The 19342-nt window shown below is 37.1% G+C and overlaps 1 protein-coding gene across 9 annotated transcripts in view; it reads right to left on the bottom strand.

Annotated features, from left to right (window-relative positions):
• Positions 1–19342, bottom strand: part of RBBP8 (RB binding protein 8, endonuclease) — a 96559-nt gene that overhangs the window by 20476 nt on the left and 56741 nt on the right. For all 9 annotated transcript variants that reach the window (XM_060121774.1, XM_060121773.1, XM_060121770.1 and 6 more), the window contains 8 exons: positions 13687–13862; positions 11668–11772; positions 7530–7615; positions 5908–6017; positions 3939–4821; positions 3734–3857; positions 2725–2813; positions 1697–1814 (listed from right to left, as the gene is read on the bottom strand). In XM_060121774.1, the coding sequence (XP_059977757.1) occupies positions 1697–1814; positions 2725–2813; positions 3734–3857; positions 3939–4821; positions 5908–6017; positions 7530–7615; positions 11668–11772; positions 13687–13862 (1691 nt within the window). The remainder of the gene's footprint in view (positions 1–1696; positions 1815–2724; positions 2814–3733; positions 3858–3938; positions 4822–5907; positions 6018–7529; positions 7616–11667; positions 11773–13686; positions 13863–19342) is intronic.

The raw sequence follows: 19342 nt of genomic DNA on the forward strand, positions 1-19342 counted from the left end.
AGCTTGCTAGAGCACCAAGACCCTGTCAGCCACATGGCAGGAGAAGGTGGGCCATGAGTTGGGTGTCAGCCACTGCCTGGTTGTAGCTCTGTCACAGCTGTCTCCAAAGGTCACCCAGATACATTGGGTTATTCCACCATTCCTCAGAGCTTGCACATGCCTGTCTGGGATTTGTAGATGTCCTCCTTATACTCTTCATTGAAATACCTTGCATTCATGGTGGTGAGAGATATGCTAATAGTGTTGGTTCTCTTCAGTTCAGAGACTGGGACAGTCTGAGCCTTCATGTGGCCAAGTCAGGAGCAGCTGGCCAACGGTCCCAAAGTGATAACATGTCAGATTCCAAAAAGGCTTTCTGCAGCGCCTGAGCAGTAGTCCCAAGCAGCTGCTCAGCTGCAGCACTCTGACCGGGGAACTCGGTGGGACCCTCAAACGAGGATTTCTGCCGGCCGTAGAGCCTAACTTGCCCACCCAGGTGGAGCTGAGGAGAGCATCTTCCAGCCCCGTCTCACCAGAGGAGCGGACACCTGGTTAAGGTTTACTTTTAATAGGTACTGTCCTCTCAACGTAGGCAGCCAGGTACTTGATTGTATGGATATTATTACTCAAGAACAAAGAATTAAGGCAAAGGCTATTAAAATTTTCTCTCACTTACTGCATTTGGGGCAGCAAGAGATAAGGTGTTTCTTAAGCAGCAAGGATGAGACTGGCTGTTTTACTACTGGGCCCTAAGCAGGTAGACTAGAGAATATTCAGCAGAAGATGCACACACAGTCTGAATGTCCTCAATTCTAAGAGATGATCATTGGAAAAGGCCTCTGCTTTTAGCCCTGCATCACGTGGCAGGTCCTAACTCTTTAACACATAAGGGTGATGAATGACAACTATTCCCAGTCTAGTTGATCTCATGTCATATGCCTCTGTAGTTAGAAATGTTGCTAAGGTGGTGCCAAATGAAATCCTTCCATTGTTCCCCCCTCTTTCAGAAAATCAAGGCTTTAGATGAAGAATTAATAGTTTCTCACTACAAAGGGCTGTAGACTCCTAGTTCTGCCAAATCTCCTTTTCTATAGAAGTAGAATATGGCAGAGTCACTCACTCATCATATACACTATCATTCTTAGTTTACTGCTAATTTGCAAATCTATACTAATACTTCTCAGTGGAATCCTCCCTTTTTTTCCTTATCAAATTGCTTTGGAAAATAGTATTTCTAAAACAGCACTCTCAAGATTCCCTTTACACCTTTTATAAAAAAAATTATCTAAACCAGGGATCAGGAAACTTTTTCTTAAAGGGTCAGACAGTAAATATTTTAGGCCTGTGGGGCCATAAGGTCTCTGCAGAAACTACTCAGCTCTGCTGCTGTGTTCAACAAGCAGCCACAGGCAATAAATAAACGAGTGAGGCTGCGTTCCAGTAAAACTTTACTTACAAAACTGGTAGCTGGCTGTAGTTTGCTGACCCCTGGAAACAACGTGAATTCTTTTGGAAATAAAAATTATTTTTACTAAAGACTTTTTTCCTGAAATATTGACACTAAGCTTTACTAAAGAGAAATCTAGTATTAGGAGAACAGGGGGGAAACAAACTAGTTTATGGTGAAGAGGTCACTTATACTCATCAGTGCAATGGTATGTCTATAAACTTCCCTCCACATTTGTATTAAAATTAAAAAAATAAAATCAAATCTTACTTGGACTTTTTTCTCCCTTCTGCTCTCGATTCTTCATTTTTAAAAGCATAGTTTCACTAACCAATGTACAGTCCATGTCCACTGTCTCTCCTCCTGCTAATCTTGACTGACTGCCATCCTGAATAAATATTTAAAAATTCAAAATTTTAACAATCATTCCTTTACGTTCTAATATTTACTTTTTTGGGGAGGTGGGGTAAAATATACATAACACAAATGTTACCATTTTAATCATTTTTAAGTGTACACTTACATTTCAGTAGCATTAAGTAGTATTTACCTTTACCCTTTAGGAATATAGATACATTTAGGTTTAAATGCCTATAAACCATTTTTAGCTTTGATATACAAGCATCGTCTCTCAAGCCTAGGAAAAGGACTGCTGCCAAGCATGAGAGAACTACGCGTTACCACGATCCCTGGAGCTTCCTTTCTTCCCTAATCTGCTTCACAGAAATGAACATCAATGTACACTAAGAACAAAAGTTCACAAGGCAAATTTGATTTCTTAATGGATATTTATTACTCTAGCAACTGTTACATACTTTATTAATATGCTACCAAGTGAAAGAGAACTTCTCGAACTATGAAGAACCTAAATACAAACCAAAAAATTTATTTCTGCTATGAATTTTAATGAAAAAATACACAGTATTTTAAAAAATTAGCCAACTGGGAAAAATGAAATTTTTTTCTTGAAGGTAGATTATTTTAAGTTAATCAAGGCATATGACAGATTATTTTGATAAAAAAATAAAACTATTTAAAATATGTAATTAGCATTTTACATTATTTTAAAACTATATTTTTCAGCAAAGTTCTCTAAAGTCAGAAAGTATTATTATTACACTTTCAAAAATACCATAATGTTGGCATAAGTGTTATTATTTCATAGTTTTCTGAATAAATACATGAAGGCTGTAAGAGGTATGTGATTCCCTCAAGGTCATAGAGTGAGTCAGGACAGCAGGGTGACTAACAATACACTAGAATAACCACATGGGCTTTGGTTCTATTTTCTAACTTACCTTTGTATCTACTACAGTAATATCCATTTTATACTGAGAAAGGTCTGCTCCTGGATCTATACTCCACTGGATGTTTTCAAAGGATACATCTTAGATAAGGAGAAAAAAATGAACAAATAAAAACAAATTTTTAAAATTCTCATCACCTTAAAACATTATGGGACCCACAGAATGAGAAAAGTTTTGCAAATCATATGTCTGATAAAGGACTTGTACCTAGGATATATAAAGAACTGTCATACCTCAATAATAAGACAATTACTTCAATTAAGAATAAGCAAAGGACCTGAAGAGACAGTCCTTCAAAGAAGATATACGACTGGCCAATAAGTACATGAAAAGATGCACAACATCATTAGCCATCAGGGAAAGGCAAATCAAAACCACAACTGAGATATAACTTCACACCCACAGTATGGCTATAATCAAAAAGACAGTAACAAGTGTTGGTGAGAATGTGGAGAAACTGGAACCCTCAAAATGTGAAGAAATTGGAACCCTCACATGCTGCTGGTGGGAATGTAAAACGTTGTAGCTCCTTTGGAAGAAAGTTAGATAGTTCCTCAAAAGGTTAAACACAGAGTTAGCATACGCAAATGTTTACAGATATACATGTAAATGCAAAGAAAAAGACAGGCTATCTATGGGTGAGGAACAAGGTTTGGACGATAAATTTCTACTTTTTGTATTTTTAAAATCTGTATAGTTTAAATTTTTTAAAGCTTTCTTTTTGTAAAGAAAATAAGAAACAACTACATAGAACAGGTAAATCTATAAAATTACCTATAGAAAGTAGGTATTAAAGATATCAATTTATTTTTTCAAAAAGCAGGAAAATCACATGTAAAGTGAAACCAATAAGAATTGTGCTATAAACACAGAAACACACAGGGATAAGATATTTTTTCTGAAAATAATTCAGTCTATCCAAAGAATGTACATAATATATTACAATACTCAATTTAAAGTCATTAAAAAAGAGTAGAAATGCTATTTATAGTGTACATACCTTGGTTGTTTTGTAGAGACTTTGTTTTAGCAATTCTACATGGATTTAACTGAAGAACTGATGCAAGTTCACATGCTCCATGGACTGACCTGGTTATTTTTATAGGCTCACAAGAACCAGCACCCTAAAACAGAAAGAATTATTAGCATCTAGGAGAAGTCACAACAACCATTTTAATCAAAATCCTTGAACATTTAACACAAACCTTCATGTCATCAAAAAGATTCTCTGTCTCCAAACTTTCACGTGGACGTAGAGGGATTTTAAAGATAGAATTTTCTTCCTTTATTTGTAACAGTGTTTTATTATCTGGAGATTTATTCAAGGACTGGAGGAGGGACTCCTGTAAGCTGCTGGGCTCTTCTGGGGAATCTCTGGTTAACCCACAGCTCCCACTCAAGGCCTTACGGCTTGAGGAAGAGCCCTTTGGAACAGGCTTCAAAACCTCAGAGAGAGTCACTTGCCTAAATCCGATTTTAGAGTTCTCACTTCCTTGGCTTTTCTCTTGACGCTGAATAGCTGAAAATCGATCAGACAGATCCAGAGGTTTATCCATCACATAGTCTCCATTCATGTAAGAATGACTATCCGGTGGAAAAGGAAAAGCATTTTCTTTATCAAAGGAGGCTTGGGGGCAGCTTACTTCATCTTCACTTTCTTCCTCGATTTTCTTCCTTTTGGTTCGGCCTCCCAGTGATTTCAGGGGTACCACATGTTTATCTTTATCAGTAACAGTATCTTTAATGTGATCAATACTATCCTGTTCACTTGTATTTTTATTTATAAGCATCTGCTTATTAGAAGATGACTGGTTAGTGATCTTCTTCACTTCAGCCCCAATATTATGATGTGTGAAAAGGGCACCATCTTCAGATTTTAATCTAGGTTTCTCTGATCTAGAATTAGAAGTGTTGCTGAAAGGCATTGTTTTCAGATGGTTTTTCTTCCCAGTCTCTAAAAGAGAAGGGGACAAACTTGTATTCAAACCTAAACTACTTTTCACATTAGAGGTAGCTCCAAATACAGGAGATGATACCCGAGTAGTCAATTCTTCTTGAGGAGGAGGCTTTGAATCAGAATCTGAAAATCTAAAAAAATAAAGAGTAGTAAAGCTTTTTTCCTATTAAAGAAATAAGGTAAAAATTAAAAGACAAGCATAATGAGAAAACTTTTGCTAATATACAATTATTAATAGTAAGGTCTTATCCACATCTTAGACGCAGACCATTAACCAAAATTTAAGATACAATATAGCTGCTGGCTTCTCTTTATTTGGCTGACAAAAAGCAGAGGGAAATGATACAGCAAACCTATCTCAATACAATGATATTCCTATCTATAAATATTTTTCCTAAGTAACTTAAATAAATTTACTATATAATAAAATCGTATTTTAGTAAATCCCACTGGGGACCCAAATTCTTTTGCTGTTACGAAATCTTATCATGAGTAACTCCAAGAAACAAAATTCTTATACTACAGAATTGAACATAACTCAAGACCCAGACTGCCTGTAGCAGAGGAGACAGCTGTGGCAGCAGAAAGAGCATTAGGGTTAAGTTTGAAGATGTGGAATGGCTAAGAGCTCTGACTCTCATACTTAATATTTGTGTGGTCTTAAAAAGACATTTAACCTTTGTGAAGTTGCATTTTTGTTGACTGTAAAAAATGGGGGTAATAAAACCTACTTTAATGAGTTACTGTGATGACAAATTAAATGTGATATATGTATCTGATACTGAAAGCTCTTTTAAAAAGCAAACTGCCACATAAATATAGGTAGTGTTAGTTAAGGGATGTTCTGAAATTAGTAAAAACAAGATGTATCCCAATCTTGGAAGCTCATCTGAACTAATAATGGATTTCATAAAATGTCCAGTTTTTGAAAATACAAACCCAGAAGGGATGATTGGATCTTTAAAGGAGATAAGGCTGGGACCTCTTAAGTACTCCTTGATAGAAGTACAGAAAGAATCTAAAAGTAATATCCATCTCTCTACATTAACACAAAAAGCCCTCAATTGGTCATAAACTGGGGAAAATATTTTTTTAAGTAAAAATTAATACAACCAGAATAACAAGCTGAGGGAGAGAAATAGTTTAAATATATGGAACTCACTGTAATGGAATTTCATCGACGGTTTGTAAGTTTTTACCAAAGTGCCCCAAATTACCTTAAACTATCTTCACTATTTCTTCTAGATTCCTCAAAAGGTTTTTTGTGATCTCCTTCCAGACAGTGGTAGAGCTCATCACCAACAGGGCTCATAGGACCTCGAGATTCCTTCAATAATAAAATATAAAGTATGTAAATACAATGGAAGATTATTAATTCTCTCTTTTTTTTTTGGCCGTGCCACACAGCATGTGAGATCTTAGTTCCCTGACCAGGGATCAAACCCGTGCCCCCTGCAGTGGAAGCGTGGAGTCTTAACCACTGGACTGCCAGGGTAGTCCCAAGATTATTTATTCTTAAAAAGGAATGAAATACTGATACACGTTATGATGTGGATGAGGCTAAGTGAAAGACGCCAGACTCAAAAGCCACATATATGATCCCATTTATATATGAATTATTCAGAATAGGTAAATTCATAAGGACAGAAAGCAGACTGGTGGTTGCCAATTCCAAAAAACAAGATTAGTTAGATTAGAGGAAGGGAAGAGAGATGACTGATCATACTTATAGGAGACAAATTTAACAGGATGCTTTAGAGAGCCATGCTTCCCGAACTTTAACATGCATACAAATCAACTGAGGATCTTGTGAAAATATAAGTTCTCTTTCAGTAGGTCTGGGGTTAGGTTTGAGATTTTCTATCTCTAACAAATTTCCAAGGATGCAAATGCTGTCGGCCTGTGGATCACACTTTGAGCAGCAGGTCTTTAGAGATCAGTTCCCTTACTAGATTTGGTGTCTAAACTACTGACTTGCCAGGTTTATGGGCAGGACAGAATTAAAAACCATTAAAACATTTAAAGTTCAAAGGGTAAAAACTACCCACTATCACTTGAAGAGAGATTTAAAACTAGAAAGGACCAAAAAAAAAAAAAAATTCAAATGCAGTGAAAAACCAATTCAATGGTTTGAATATACATTTACATATATTAAATGTATATTCAATATATACATTTACTGACTAAAGCAAAAGAATAGTTTTCAAGCTGTACCAAAATGAAACTTCCCTAATATTGAAGAATTCAAGGTTTCCATTTTTTAGGGATCAATTAAGAAAAAAAGTAAATGTGTCTGATGGAAGGAAGAACTAAAACAACGAAAAGAAAATCATGGGGTCAATTTCTGACTCAATTCCTAAAGATGTGGTCTAATTGGACTGGCATTTATAAGGACAAAATTGAATTAAAGGATCTATAGTAGACCCAAGAATTCAGACTATCTTCCAAATCAAAGCCTGGTTTAAAGGATGTTGAAAAGATCCAATAAATTCTGAAATCAACCTAAAGGTTTAAGACTTCTCTTAAAGTCTTCTCTTAGTTGGAACAGGGTAGGGAGGAGAGGGGGAGAGGGAAGAGGGTTGCTAAATCCTCTAAGTCATATAAATTTTGATTCAACCCACAACCTATATATATCCCAAGAATTCTAAAGAGTCTAGATTTCTGCGACTGCCTGGGGTGAATAATATAAATGGGCTTTTCTAGTCACATCAATTTTTGTTCTAGGCCTTTATCCAATAATCTTTGGATAAAATAATTTTTCTCTTGCTCAATTCTCGAAAAACTGACCTCAAAAGACACTAATTAACTCACATTATCACCAAAGTAAACAATTACTTACAGACTCATCTTGAACACTAAGTCCAAGTGTTTCAGCAACAACTGTAGCTAAATTATCAGGAGGATAACTGCTTTTTCCATGTGTATCTAAGTTTAAAAAAAAAACCAAAACAAATTATACAATTGTAGAAATTAGACGTATGAAAAAATACGTAAAAGGAAAGAAAAAGCTCAAAGGACCACTTTGCAAAATGGCACTGAACAATTTTTAAACTTCTACGTAAAGTCCAAAATATCTACTATAAATTGCAATAAGTTGCAGGTATCTAGCACCTACACTTGCCAAACTTTTTCAGCTAGTTTTCTATTTTTCCTAAATGAATTGAATGTTAACAGGTAGATTATTTTTCTTATTTCCACTGGAAAAAAATCATAAAAAACATATAATTAAATGGAGTTCTTGTGATACAAGACACAGCATGAATATCAAACCGTATTTATGTAGTAACCTTTCATGAAAACACTTTCATGAGAGTTTCACTTCATGAAAACTCACAGTGCAGAGAGATTTTCAGCATTGCATAATTTTCAAGTTTTAAGCTAACACAACATATTTATACAGAATTCACCTGTGTTCAAATATTTTATAAAGTTTTATGTATACAGAGTTTCAATAAGTCAACAAGTATTTATGTAGCACATACTAGGTTTCAGGCATTGTGCTACGAAGAGAAAAGCTTGTTGTCCTCAAGGAGCTTATGGGCTGCTATAGTTGAAAGGTATAAAGAAAATTGCAATAAAATGTGATAAACATTAAAGGTACATAAAAGGGGTCATTTAAACACAGAGCAAGGACTCCTAAATCTGCCTTGAGAAAACAAGGAAAGCTCACCAAGTGTTGACTAAGCTGACCCTTGAGAGAAAAAGGAATTAAACTGGGCTGGGGACAGAGAGGATTCTAGGTATGTGGAAGGTGTGATATGTGAAACAAAACTGCATGTTCAGGCAACTACATGTGGTTCAACTGCTGGAAATCAAAGTGCAAAAGCTAAAATGGTAGTTAGGACATGAGCGCAGACAGGTTGATAAGGGATCAGATTATGCTAAAGAATTTAGAATTTATCCTGTAGACAATGAAGAGATAGTCAAGGGTTTTTTAATGGAGGACAGATGCAATATTTGGGCTAAAAAGGTGATTCAGACAGGCTGAAGAGATATTCAAGGGTTTTTTAATGGAGGACAGATGCAATATTTGGGCTAAAAAGGTGATTCAGACAGGCTGACAGAACAAGAAGCACTCACTAATAGGCAACGAGACTAATTAGATTACTAAAAGAGTCTCATGAGAGATGCTGATGGCCCAAACTAGTATAATGTGGGTGCAGAAGAACGTGCATGACAGATGTGTAGGAGGTGCAATCAATAAGACTTGGAGACTATTTACATGTGAGAGTTGAAGAAGCAGGAATCTAAGATGATTCGAAGTTTTTTGATTTAGGTAACTCAAAGAGGTATGTAAACTGTCATTCACTGAGACTGTAAATAAAAGGATGAGCAGGTTTGACAAGAAAGTCTCACTTTGGACATGCTGAAGTGGAAGGATATCCAGGTATAGATGTTCAATAGCAGGCAGATACATCAGTTTGGAATTCAAGAGAAAAGTCTTGGAAAGAGATAGATTTGGAATTTATTATCATATAGGTGGTGGCAGAATACTAACTCGAAGTGAAGATTCCTCCAGAAACAGAAAATGAGAGAAGAATAGGCCAAGGATCATATATACTGGGGACAGTGACATTTAAAAGACAGATGGAGAAAGAATAGCCAGCAATGGAAGGTGAAAAATGAACAATAAGTAAGAGAATCAGGAGAGTGGCACCACTTCAAGAAAAAGTGTGTGCAATGTCAGATGTCATAGAAAGGTCAAGTAAGATAAAGACTGGTAAGCATTCTCTAGATTTAACAACCAGGAGGTCTCTGATGACTACTGCCAGGCAGTTCCAATGTAATGAGTGAGAGAAGAGAGTGTGAGGATGTGTCCGCTTTTCTCCCCCTTCCTCTCCCTCTTTTCCGCCCTCCTTCCTCCCTTCCCCTGCACCCCTTTTTCTTCCTGGAGTGAATGGGAGTTGACAGAAAGGAGAAATTGAGCACAGACTGCTTTTTCAGCTTTGAAGAGAAGCTCTAGCTGAGAGTGGAGACAATTAAGAGGGGGTTATTTTAAAAGACAAAAGATAACATGTATCTTTATGTTGAAAAGAAAGAACCTGCAGAGAAACTGGAGATACAGGATAAGAGAACAACTGATGGAGTAAAGTTCTGGCAGCAGCAGAAGAAAATGGGCTCCCGAGTGCTGAGAAGCAAGGTTCTGACACAGTCTAACATCCCCTGCAGCCTTTGCCTGACAGTCTGTCTATACACATGCACACAAACATACATACACTAATATAAATAATTTGTAGCTTTCAGAGTATAGGCTCTGATTTTACTAATTTTACTAATATAAAATGAGTAAGTGATTAACCATGGGCAGTCCTCCCAGTTTTGCTCTGCATTTCATCTCCTCTCACTTTTTCAAGGATCTAGCAATTGTTCCCTCTTTCTCCAGAATTACTCATTTCTCTCTTTACAAGATCATTCCATCAGCATAAAAACATGCTGAATATGCTATAATAGTCCATCGTTTAAAATCCTCCCTGGACCCATGTTTCTCTTTAGCCACTGTCCGTTCTCCCTTCCCCCTTCACCACAAAAAGGCCCTGAAGGACTTGTTCACAAGTGCTCCTTCCAGTTCTCTTGAACATGATAGTCTAGTTGATCACCTCTACACTTTAACAACTCTCACTGAGAGTTAAACACTCAATGATCCCCAGGGGACCAAATCCAACGGTCAATACTCAGTCTTCATCTTCTGCGACCTATCAGCACTGTTCTCCACAGTGACCACTCCGTCCTTTCTCTCTTGGTTTAAAGGATGCCACTTTATCTTGGTTCTCCTATCTCACTGGCAGCTCCTTCTCTGGCTACTTGGTTGTTCCTCATTTTCACAATCTCTAAATCATCATCCCAACAGCTGCGATACTGCCTCCGAGGAAGTGAAAATGGTTCTTGGGGGGCAAAAAAATACTTTTATGTATGAGACACAGATACACATACACTCAATACAGTATATCTGCAGTATTAAAATCTCATGGGGGAAGTGATGCAGGGAGGCGGTGGGGTGTCTAAAAAGGCCACGTGGGAGTGATAATAAAAAATAGCTGAGACTCACTCCTTTACATAATGGAGTGCCTCAGGGCTAAGTACTGGAACTTCTTCTCTTTCCCATCTTCACTCACTTGCTTGGCTATCTCATCCAGTCTCATGGCTTCAGACACCACCTTCATGCTAACAACTTCCATTTGTATCTCTATGCTAGACTTCTCTACATTCACACTCACCTACCCATCCAAAATCTTTACCTGAATGTCTACCCGGCATCTGAAAACAAAATATTCTCAAAACCAAACCCCTACCCTCAGCCACCCTGCAAACCTCCTGCTCCCTGTCTCTCTCCTCTTAGCAAATAGCAACTCTAAAGAACAGAGTTGCCCAAACCAATCTCCCTTTCATTCACTCTGCCCCAGCCACACAGGGCTCCTTAATGTTCCTCAATCAAACCAAAGAACACCCCCACCTCAAGGCCTTTGTGCTTACTGACTTCTCCACCTGGAATGCCCTTGCCCCAGAAATCAACACGACTCACTTGCTTCCCTCAGTCTCTGCTCAAATGTTGCTTTTAAAGTGAGGCTTTCTAATATCTCTTCTTACCCTGCTTTATTTTTCTTCAGAGCCCCTGATCCATCTAACATATATTTATTTTCTCTCTTCCCCAACTAGATTATAAGCTCTATGAGGTTAAAGATTTTGTTTTGTTTAGTGCCCGGTATACATTAGGCATCCAAATATTTATTGAATGAATGAGTAAACCACAGTAAAGCCTTATTTACTTAAAATTACTAGCAACTGTAATTAATGTGGATAGGGATATTAATATGAATTAATAACAGGATAACATTACTTTCCAATATGAAAAAGACTGCTAAACAACAAATAATACAAACAAAATTATATGGAAAATATTTTAAAATGTTGTCTAATTCAGACGGTCATTCTTGTCCACCAATTTTAAACTTATACAGTAATCTCAGTATCTTGCTTACTAGCCACTGGAGCTTGACTCTGATCACAAGTGTCAGCCACTAGAATTTCATGTTCATTATGTTTATGTGGTGGATGAGTTGCAGACTTTGGTATTTTTCTCAATTCTAAGGGAAAAAAGAAGAGAGATTACATATAAACAATCATGAAAAATGATAAGCCAATACAAATCTATCTTTAAATGCACTAGAAGTGCATTTTATTCACATAACTTTAATATTCTAAAAAGGTTATTCCTTTAGTTTCACTGAGAAACAAAGTTGGTAGTTAGGACAGTGAGGTAGAGAGGACTGGAACAGATAAATTCTTCTGACCTAAGCCTTCTAGAGTTGTAATATTTTAATGTATCTTTTCCTTGTGTATCATTGCAAATCAGTAGGTTCATTTGAAATGAATATTGCATCATACAGCTTTTTCAATCTTTGTTTTAGAGTTTTCATTTTCTGGAAGGAAAGCTGAAACATGCTTTATCAGAAATCATTCCACTATTTAAGGGTTTAATTCAAAGAAAACCAAAAGAAGGACAAAGTAAAGGGAAATAGACTTTTACTAATTATAACTAGAAATTATCATTAAAAAGCAGTATACATGTAAAAATAAATAAGCATGGGTGGTTAGAAAGAGAAAAGGAGTAACTAGTCATTAAATTAGTTTTAACATAATTTGCATGGCTCAAAAGCATATTTTAAAAGCAGAATTTCATATTCCAAGTAAAAATGATCAGAACAAGATTAAAATTGACAAAGTTTTAAATAGTTACAGGTTATTCTCATACAATGAAGAAATAAACCAAGAGCATTTTACTAGATACAAAAGATGACTTTTCCTAAAAAAGAAAATTGCTGTGATTTGCTTTTCTGGATATGCTTTCAGATGGATTTAAACATGATCTAAATTATGCCAATGCTTATCTGTAGTGATTCATGTTCTATCTGATACCAGACAAAAAGGCCCACAAATGTTCATTCTAAATCCATGATCTTACATTTTAATTTAGCTCCTAATTACGTGTAAGATTTTTAACAATTCTTTTGTTTTCCACTAGATGGTGATGCAAGCTCATATACAATGGGGGAAAACTGTCAATTTTCCAGTATCAAAGATTAAGATCTACTGTTTCTTTAAAAGGCATAGCTACTGTCAACAATTTATTTGCATTAGAAAAATATCTCTAAGACTGTGTATACTCCTTTCCCTCGAGTGCTTTCCTTGTTACAAACAGTTTAGGTTAAGATGAAAGTTTTAAAAATATTTACTTTTAGATTAATATTAAAAGGAATAAGCACTGTATCACATCACAGGATAAATTTCAGGACTACATGAAAGGTATTTCCAAAGCATTTAGCAGAAATGGTCAACTGGCTTGGAATTAGAAATACGCCACTGACAAGCCATGAAGTAGATACATTATAAAGCCATTTCTTGATTTACCACCAAGCGCTACATATTATAAAAAATAAAAATAGCTAGTTAAAGCGTTGGTGGGAGTAGCTGTGGATAAGACTTGGAAACTACAATAGTTCAGAGCCAGGAAGATCTATATTTGAATTTTGACTCATCTACTTACTTGACAGGTTACTTAACCCCTCGAAAGAGCAAATCTTTCCTCATCTATAAAACGAAGGTGCTAGTAGCTACCTCAAACTTGTCATGAGGATTAAAACACAGTAATAATGTATTCAAATCAGCAAAATAACCAGCACACTGTAGGTGGAACTTAATGTTAGGATATCTCCTCTTCCCATGTATCCTACTCAGATATATACACATAGGAATAGTTTTTAAATAAAAAGAAAACTATTCACTACCTTTGTAAAATGCTGAGTGTTTACATATTCAGATGAGCAACACACGTCTATACATAATACGGGCAGTAGATGCCTTCCCAGTCACTTCACTAATGGAAGTTAAACTTACAATTGTAACGTAAGTTACCTGAAAAATGACTATCTTCCTAACAATAGATGAATACTTTTTTTTTTAACAGAACCAGGTAACTAAACTACAACTCCAATCCTTACCCTGTGCACACCCAGAGTGCTCCAGTTTAGTATGTGTTTGTTCTACGTATCGGACGTGGAGGTTCTCCTTCCTTCGTAGTCGGTTAGCGCCAGAAAATGAAAAGGTTGTTATTGGTGAATCTGGAATAACATCTTCCTCAGTTTCAAGATCGGTTGCTTGATGTGGTTGATCATTCCTACAGGAAAATAAGGACAACTGAATGAAAATTAGTTTGATAAATATTTATTAAAACATCTAGCATATGGTATGAGCGACAGCAGAACACAGGTATGAAGCCGTAAGAGATATAATTCCTTGCATCTGATGTTCCAAGTCTAAATACAAGGATTAGAGAAATACTCACATGACTAGAGTACCAGGTGGGGAATATTACTGTGAGAAGTGAAGTAGAAAGTGTAGTTGGTGGTACTTGAGGTGAAATTAAAAGAATTTCAAATGGCAGAGAAAATCAGCAGAGGATCCTCCAAGTTTGAGTTAAAGGCAGGCAGTACTGTGTACTTGTGTTAGAGAAAGACAAGCCGGAACTACATGAAGGAGAGCCTCGACTAAGTGTGCACATAATTTAGAAAGCAAGAGGAAAGGAATGAAGGTTTTAGAGAATGGAAGTAATGTGACAATCTAGCAGCAAGACTGTGCAAGATTGACTGGGACAGAAAGAAAGGAAGTAGTGGCTGTAATAGTTCAGGCAGGAGCTTCTCTGGGTTTGAACTGGAATTCTGAAGATACGTATGGAAAGGAAGGGACCAGTGTTAAACACTCGGGCAACAGAATCAACAAGACTCGGCAAATGACAAATTCAGGGTGATAAATAGTACTAACACTGGTAACACCAACATTTGTTGCAGGTTTACACTGGCAGGCACTGTTCAAAGCGTTACATGTATCAGTTTAAGTATAAGGTATTATCATTATTACTCTCATTTTACAAACAGAAAATACAGATACAGAGGTTAAGTCACTTACTAAAATAAAATAGGAAGGGCTTCCCTGGTGGCGCAGTGGTTGAGAATCCGCCTGCCAATGCAGGGGACATGGGTTCAAGCCCTGGTCTGGGAAGATTCCCACACGCTACAGAGCAACTAAGCACGTGTACCACAACTACTGAGCCTGTGCTCTAGAACCTGTGAGCTACAACTACTGAAGCCCAAGCACCTAGAGCCCATGCTCTGCAACAAGAGAAGCCACCACAATGAGAAGCCCGTGCACCACAATGAAGAGCAGCCCCCGCTCAACGCAACTAGAGAAAGCCCACGCACAGCAAAGAAGACCCAATGCAGCCAAAAATAAATAAATAAATTTATAAAAAATAAAATAAAAACGTTTAACAGAAGCAGGATCTAAACCCTGGCAGCCAGACTCCCAGGACAACACTGTTATCCTTGGTATAGACCATGGGGCTGATGACTGACTACAAGTAGGACTCAGACTTTGAATTTCTGCTTCTACTTCTATCCACATTTCACTGTCAGTACTCTCAACACATCAGTCAGAATAGTCTTATTAAAACTTACATCATATCATGTCACTCTTCTGATTAAAACCTGCCACATCTCCCCACTTCACTGAAAACACAAGCCAAACTCCTTATAATGGTTGATCTGATCATCCCCCTCCCCCATTACCTGACTCCTCTCATATTACATTCTACTCCAGCCACCCTCGCTTCCCCAGGCTCCTCAAACACACCAGGCACACCCCTACTTTACGTTCTTTGCTCCAGCTGTTCCATCTGCTTGGAATGCTCATCCCCAGATATCACATGGCTAACTACCTCATCTTCTTCAAGTGTTTGCCTTCTCATCAATGCCTGCCTTGAACATGCTATTTAAAACTGCAACCCCCTTCCCACACCCTAGTACTCTAGTTCCTTGTTATTCTGCTGTTACTTTATCCATAGCAGTTACTGCTTTCTAACATAGTACATAATTGATTTGTCTATTGCTCACCAGCCAGAAAGTAAGCTCTAAGAGGATAAGGATCTTTTTGGTTCATTGATACATCACAAGTGTCTGCAATAGTGGGTACTTGGTACATGCCCAATAAATATTTATTGAATGAATGAATGAGAGGTTCCCAGATTTCACTAGAAAAATAAATTTGTGCTGATCTAGGCATATGTTCTTGCCCAATTCAATTCAGGCCCGAAGGCACCTAAAGACTGGGTTTGGACTGAATTGTGGGTACTGAGTAAAATAAAGTTAATTCACTTTAACTCAACTGCCTTTCCCATGTCAAGCCATCACTGACCTTATTTGCCACCAATTTTTATCAGTCTGTCAGGCATTTATGCTTTACATGACAAAACCAGTCTATCCTAATATACTCATCAGTTTGTAATACTACATATTTCAAACAAAGAATAATGAGATTTTTATAAATTATGACCAACAGAGATGTTTTTTTAATTAAAAGAGATTAATTTTTCCTAATGGATTTGTATCTTAATTTCCTAGATAATATCAATATTATTTGTGGTCTATAATCCTATACTCCATACTGAGTAAAATCTTTAGAGCGAGTATCTAATCTCTAACCTACAATTCTACCATCTTATTCTGGAGAAAACAAAGTAAACTAAAGTCATACGAGAAACCTTTACAAATTAATGGAGTATGAAATCTATCTGACCTCACTTTAATTAATCACATCACAGGCTACCTGCCTATTAGTGATAAAAATTCAACCTGAAACATGAATGAGTCACGAGAAGAAACTGCTTTCCTGGCAGAGTCAAGCTAGAAGTAGCTGGGATCACAAAAGGAAACACACACACACACACACACACACACACACACACACACACACACACACACACACACACACACACACACACACACACACACACACACACACACACACACACACACACACACACACACACACACACACACACACACACAGCCAGCTCTAACTAGAGGTGTCCAAACTAAGTAAACAAGTGCTGGCTTTGTCCTCCTTTGTCCTGTCATAAAAGAAAAAGAAACAAAACAAAACAACTTTCCATGTGTTAACCAAGTTTCTTCTTTAAAGCATTAGGTCTCATTCTGATTTTCTGAGAAAAGTTAACATGTTATGCCACAGCTTTAGGTTAATTATGTACACTGGCCATCTTTCTCCTTCCACTTTTCTTTCTAGTGGCCCGAGAGCCTCCCCTTAAATTCCTGTCAAAACAATTTTAGTTGTCCATTTTTCTAAGAGCTGTAAGGATCCAGGGTCTCCCTTCATAATGAGTCTGTAAAGAAGCTTTTAATATTCAAGCTTTTCTCCTCCTCCAAAAAACTTACACTTCCAGTTAAAATATAATTTAAATTTAATGAAGTAGTTACAGCTATCAGGTTCACTTAAACATTCTGATTTTCAAAAAAAGGGTTCCCTGAAATATACACTAATGAGTCTGATACCCTGCTTTCTTGGAACCAGTTTATAATATGAATAATTCAAATAAGACTAATTTTTAAAAATAGGGTTAGAAAGCTAGTTTTCTGAGGAATGCTCTACTGCATATCTCGCTCTCAGGAAGGCATCTGACAGTGACTCTCTCGTTATCTTCTCACTGTAAACAAAAGGGAGAAATACAAACTTGGTATTAATAGAGAAAGACAGACTCCAAACTGACTGAACACCATCAGACAAAGAATTATATCGATGAGGAAACCTGTGGAAGTATGCCTCAGGGCTCCATCCTCAGGCAGGTTTTGTTCAACGTTTATTACTGATTTTGCTGAGGGTGCTGATGGAATATTCATTGAATTTGTGGAAGACACAAAGCTGAGAATAAAAGTTAACCTAATACATGGTAGGAAAAAAATCAACATATGAAAGACCCCCAGAGGTTGGAATAATGGGCCAAATCTAACAAAATGAAATAGAACAGGATAAATGCAAGATAAAAAGCCTCACTGAAGTGAGTCAGAAGAGAGAGAATCCACCTACGCAGGGTAACACCATGCAGGTAACCTTCTAAGGCTGTTTTAGCACACAACTATACAGAGGGTTTAAAAACTCTGAAATTGAGGTAGACCTGGGTTCAAATCCTGCATCTGACATTTACTAGTCACACTGGGTAAGTTAGTTAACCTTTTGAGCCTCTATTAAAGTAGATACAGTACTGTACTTTCCTACTTCGTTTTTGTGGGAAAGTGGTGAGAAAGAAATAATATATGTAAAAATGTAATGCAATGCCCAGAAAATAGTATTTAATCAATAGTGCTCTTTACCTTACAATGAAGACTCCTTTGATAGAAGGTTACCATAACAACTACTATAAAGCCATAGGGAAGACTTTGACTTAGAGGTTCTAGTTAGCAGTAAACCTGGTAAAGAACCACCAGTAATGTATGTATGTTTTGACCACATTAATACAAGTAAAAAGATACAGAAAAATGGAGGGAGCAGTATTGCTCTACTGGTCAGACTATACCTAGAAGAAAACTGAATTAACTAAAATATTGACAAACTGAAACATTAAAGAGAAATGATAATTTGAAGAGTCTTGAAGTAATGTCTCACAAAGAACAATTAATGAACAGAGAATATCTACTCTATATATTTACCTATTTACAATTAAGACTCAGGAGGGCCCCGTACCCTGTCTTCATGTAAACAAAGGGCCATCAAATAGAAGGCGGGTGGGGGTGGGGGGGGTTGTAAACTTGCTCCAGATGGTCTCAGAAGGCAAAAATCAGAATCAACAAATATCACTCTGTACAGTGACTTCTACCCAAACTTAGAACTTTTAACAGTATCATCTCGTTAAAATTAAATAGGCTTGGGACACAGTAAACCTGTATAAGAGGTATTCAAACAATGGCTATTTGTTAAAGAAGTTATACAAGGAATTCAATTTAAAAGAGAGCACTGAGGGAACCCCCTGTCAGCCCAGTGGTTAGGACTCTGTGCTTTCACTGTCGAGGACTTGGGTTTTAAAAAACAAACAAAAAAGAAGACTCCTTTGACTTACACATCCAGCTCATCCATTTCCCCAAACAAGTCATGACCTCAACACTTAGCTTATTTAATTACTTGCCTTCTGTGACTGGTACAGCTGAGTATATATTTTGAACTTTATAACAGCAAATTTTTTTCTGAATAATTTCTTACTATAGTGTCACTAAACAACTGTCCTACCATAAAAGGTCTCTGTGGGACTTCCCTGGTGGCACAATGGTTAAGAATCCGCCTGCCAATGCAGGGGACGTGGGTTCGATCCCTGGTCTGGGAAGATCCCACATGCTGCAGAGTAACTAAGCCCATGCGCCCCAACTACTGAGCTCACGTGCTGCAACTACTGAAGCCCATGCTCCTAGAGCCCGTGTTCTGCAATAAGAGAAGCCACCGCATAAGAAGCTCACGCACCGCAACGAAGAGTGGCCCCTGCTTGCCACAACTAGAGAAAGCCCACATGCAGGAACAAAGACCCAATGCAGCCAAACAAAACAAAACAAAAACAACAACAAAAAAGGAAGGTATCTGTAACATGAAACCCAGACGAGGTGAGTCAGAATTACTGCATTTAACAAGAAAAAGTATAAATAAACACTTTTTCTGAAGTTCAGGGAAATTTCAGGCAAGATAATACTTGCTACTTCTTTTTCTGACTGAAAGCAAAAGGGAATTTGAGGAGAACAAGTCGTAAAAGAAGCTGGCTTATGAGAA

This window comes from Lagenorhynchus albirostris, chromosome 14, assembly GCF_949774975.1.
Source record: "Lagenorhynchus albirostris chromosome 14, mLagAlb1.1, whole genome shotgun sequence".
Taxonomy (NCBI): domain Eukaryota; kingdom Metazoa; phylum Chordata; class Mammalia; order Artiodactyla; family Delphinidae; genus Lagenorhynchus; species Lagenorhynchus albirostris.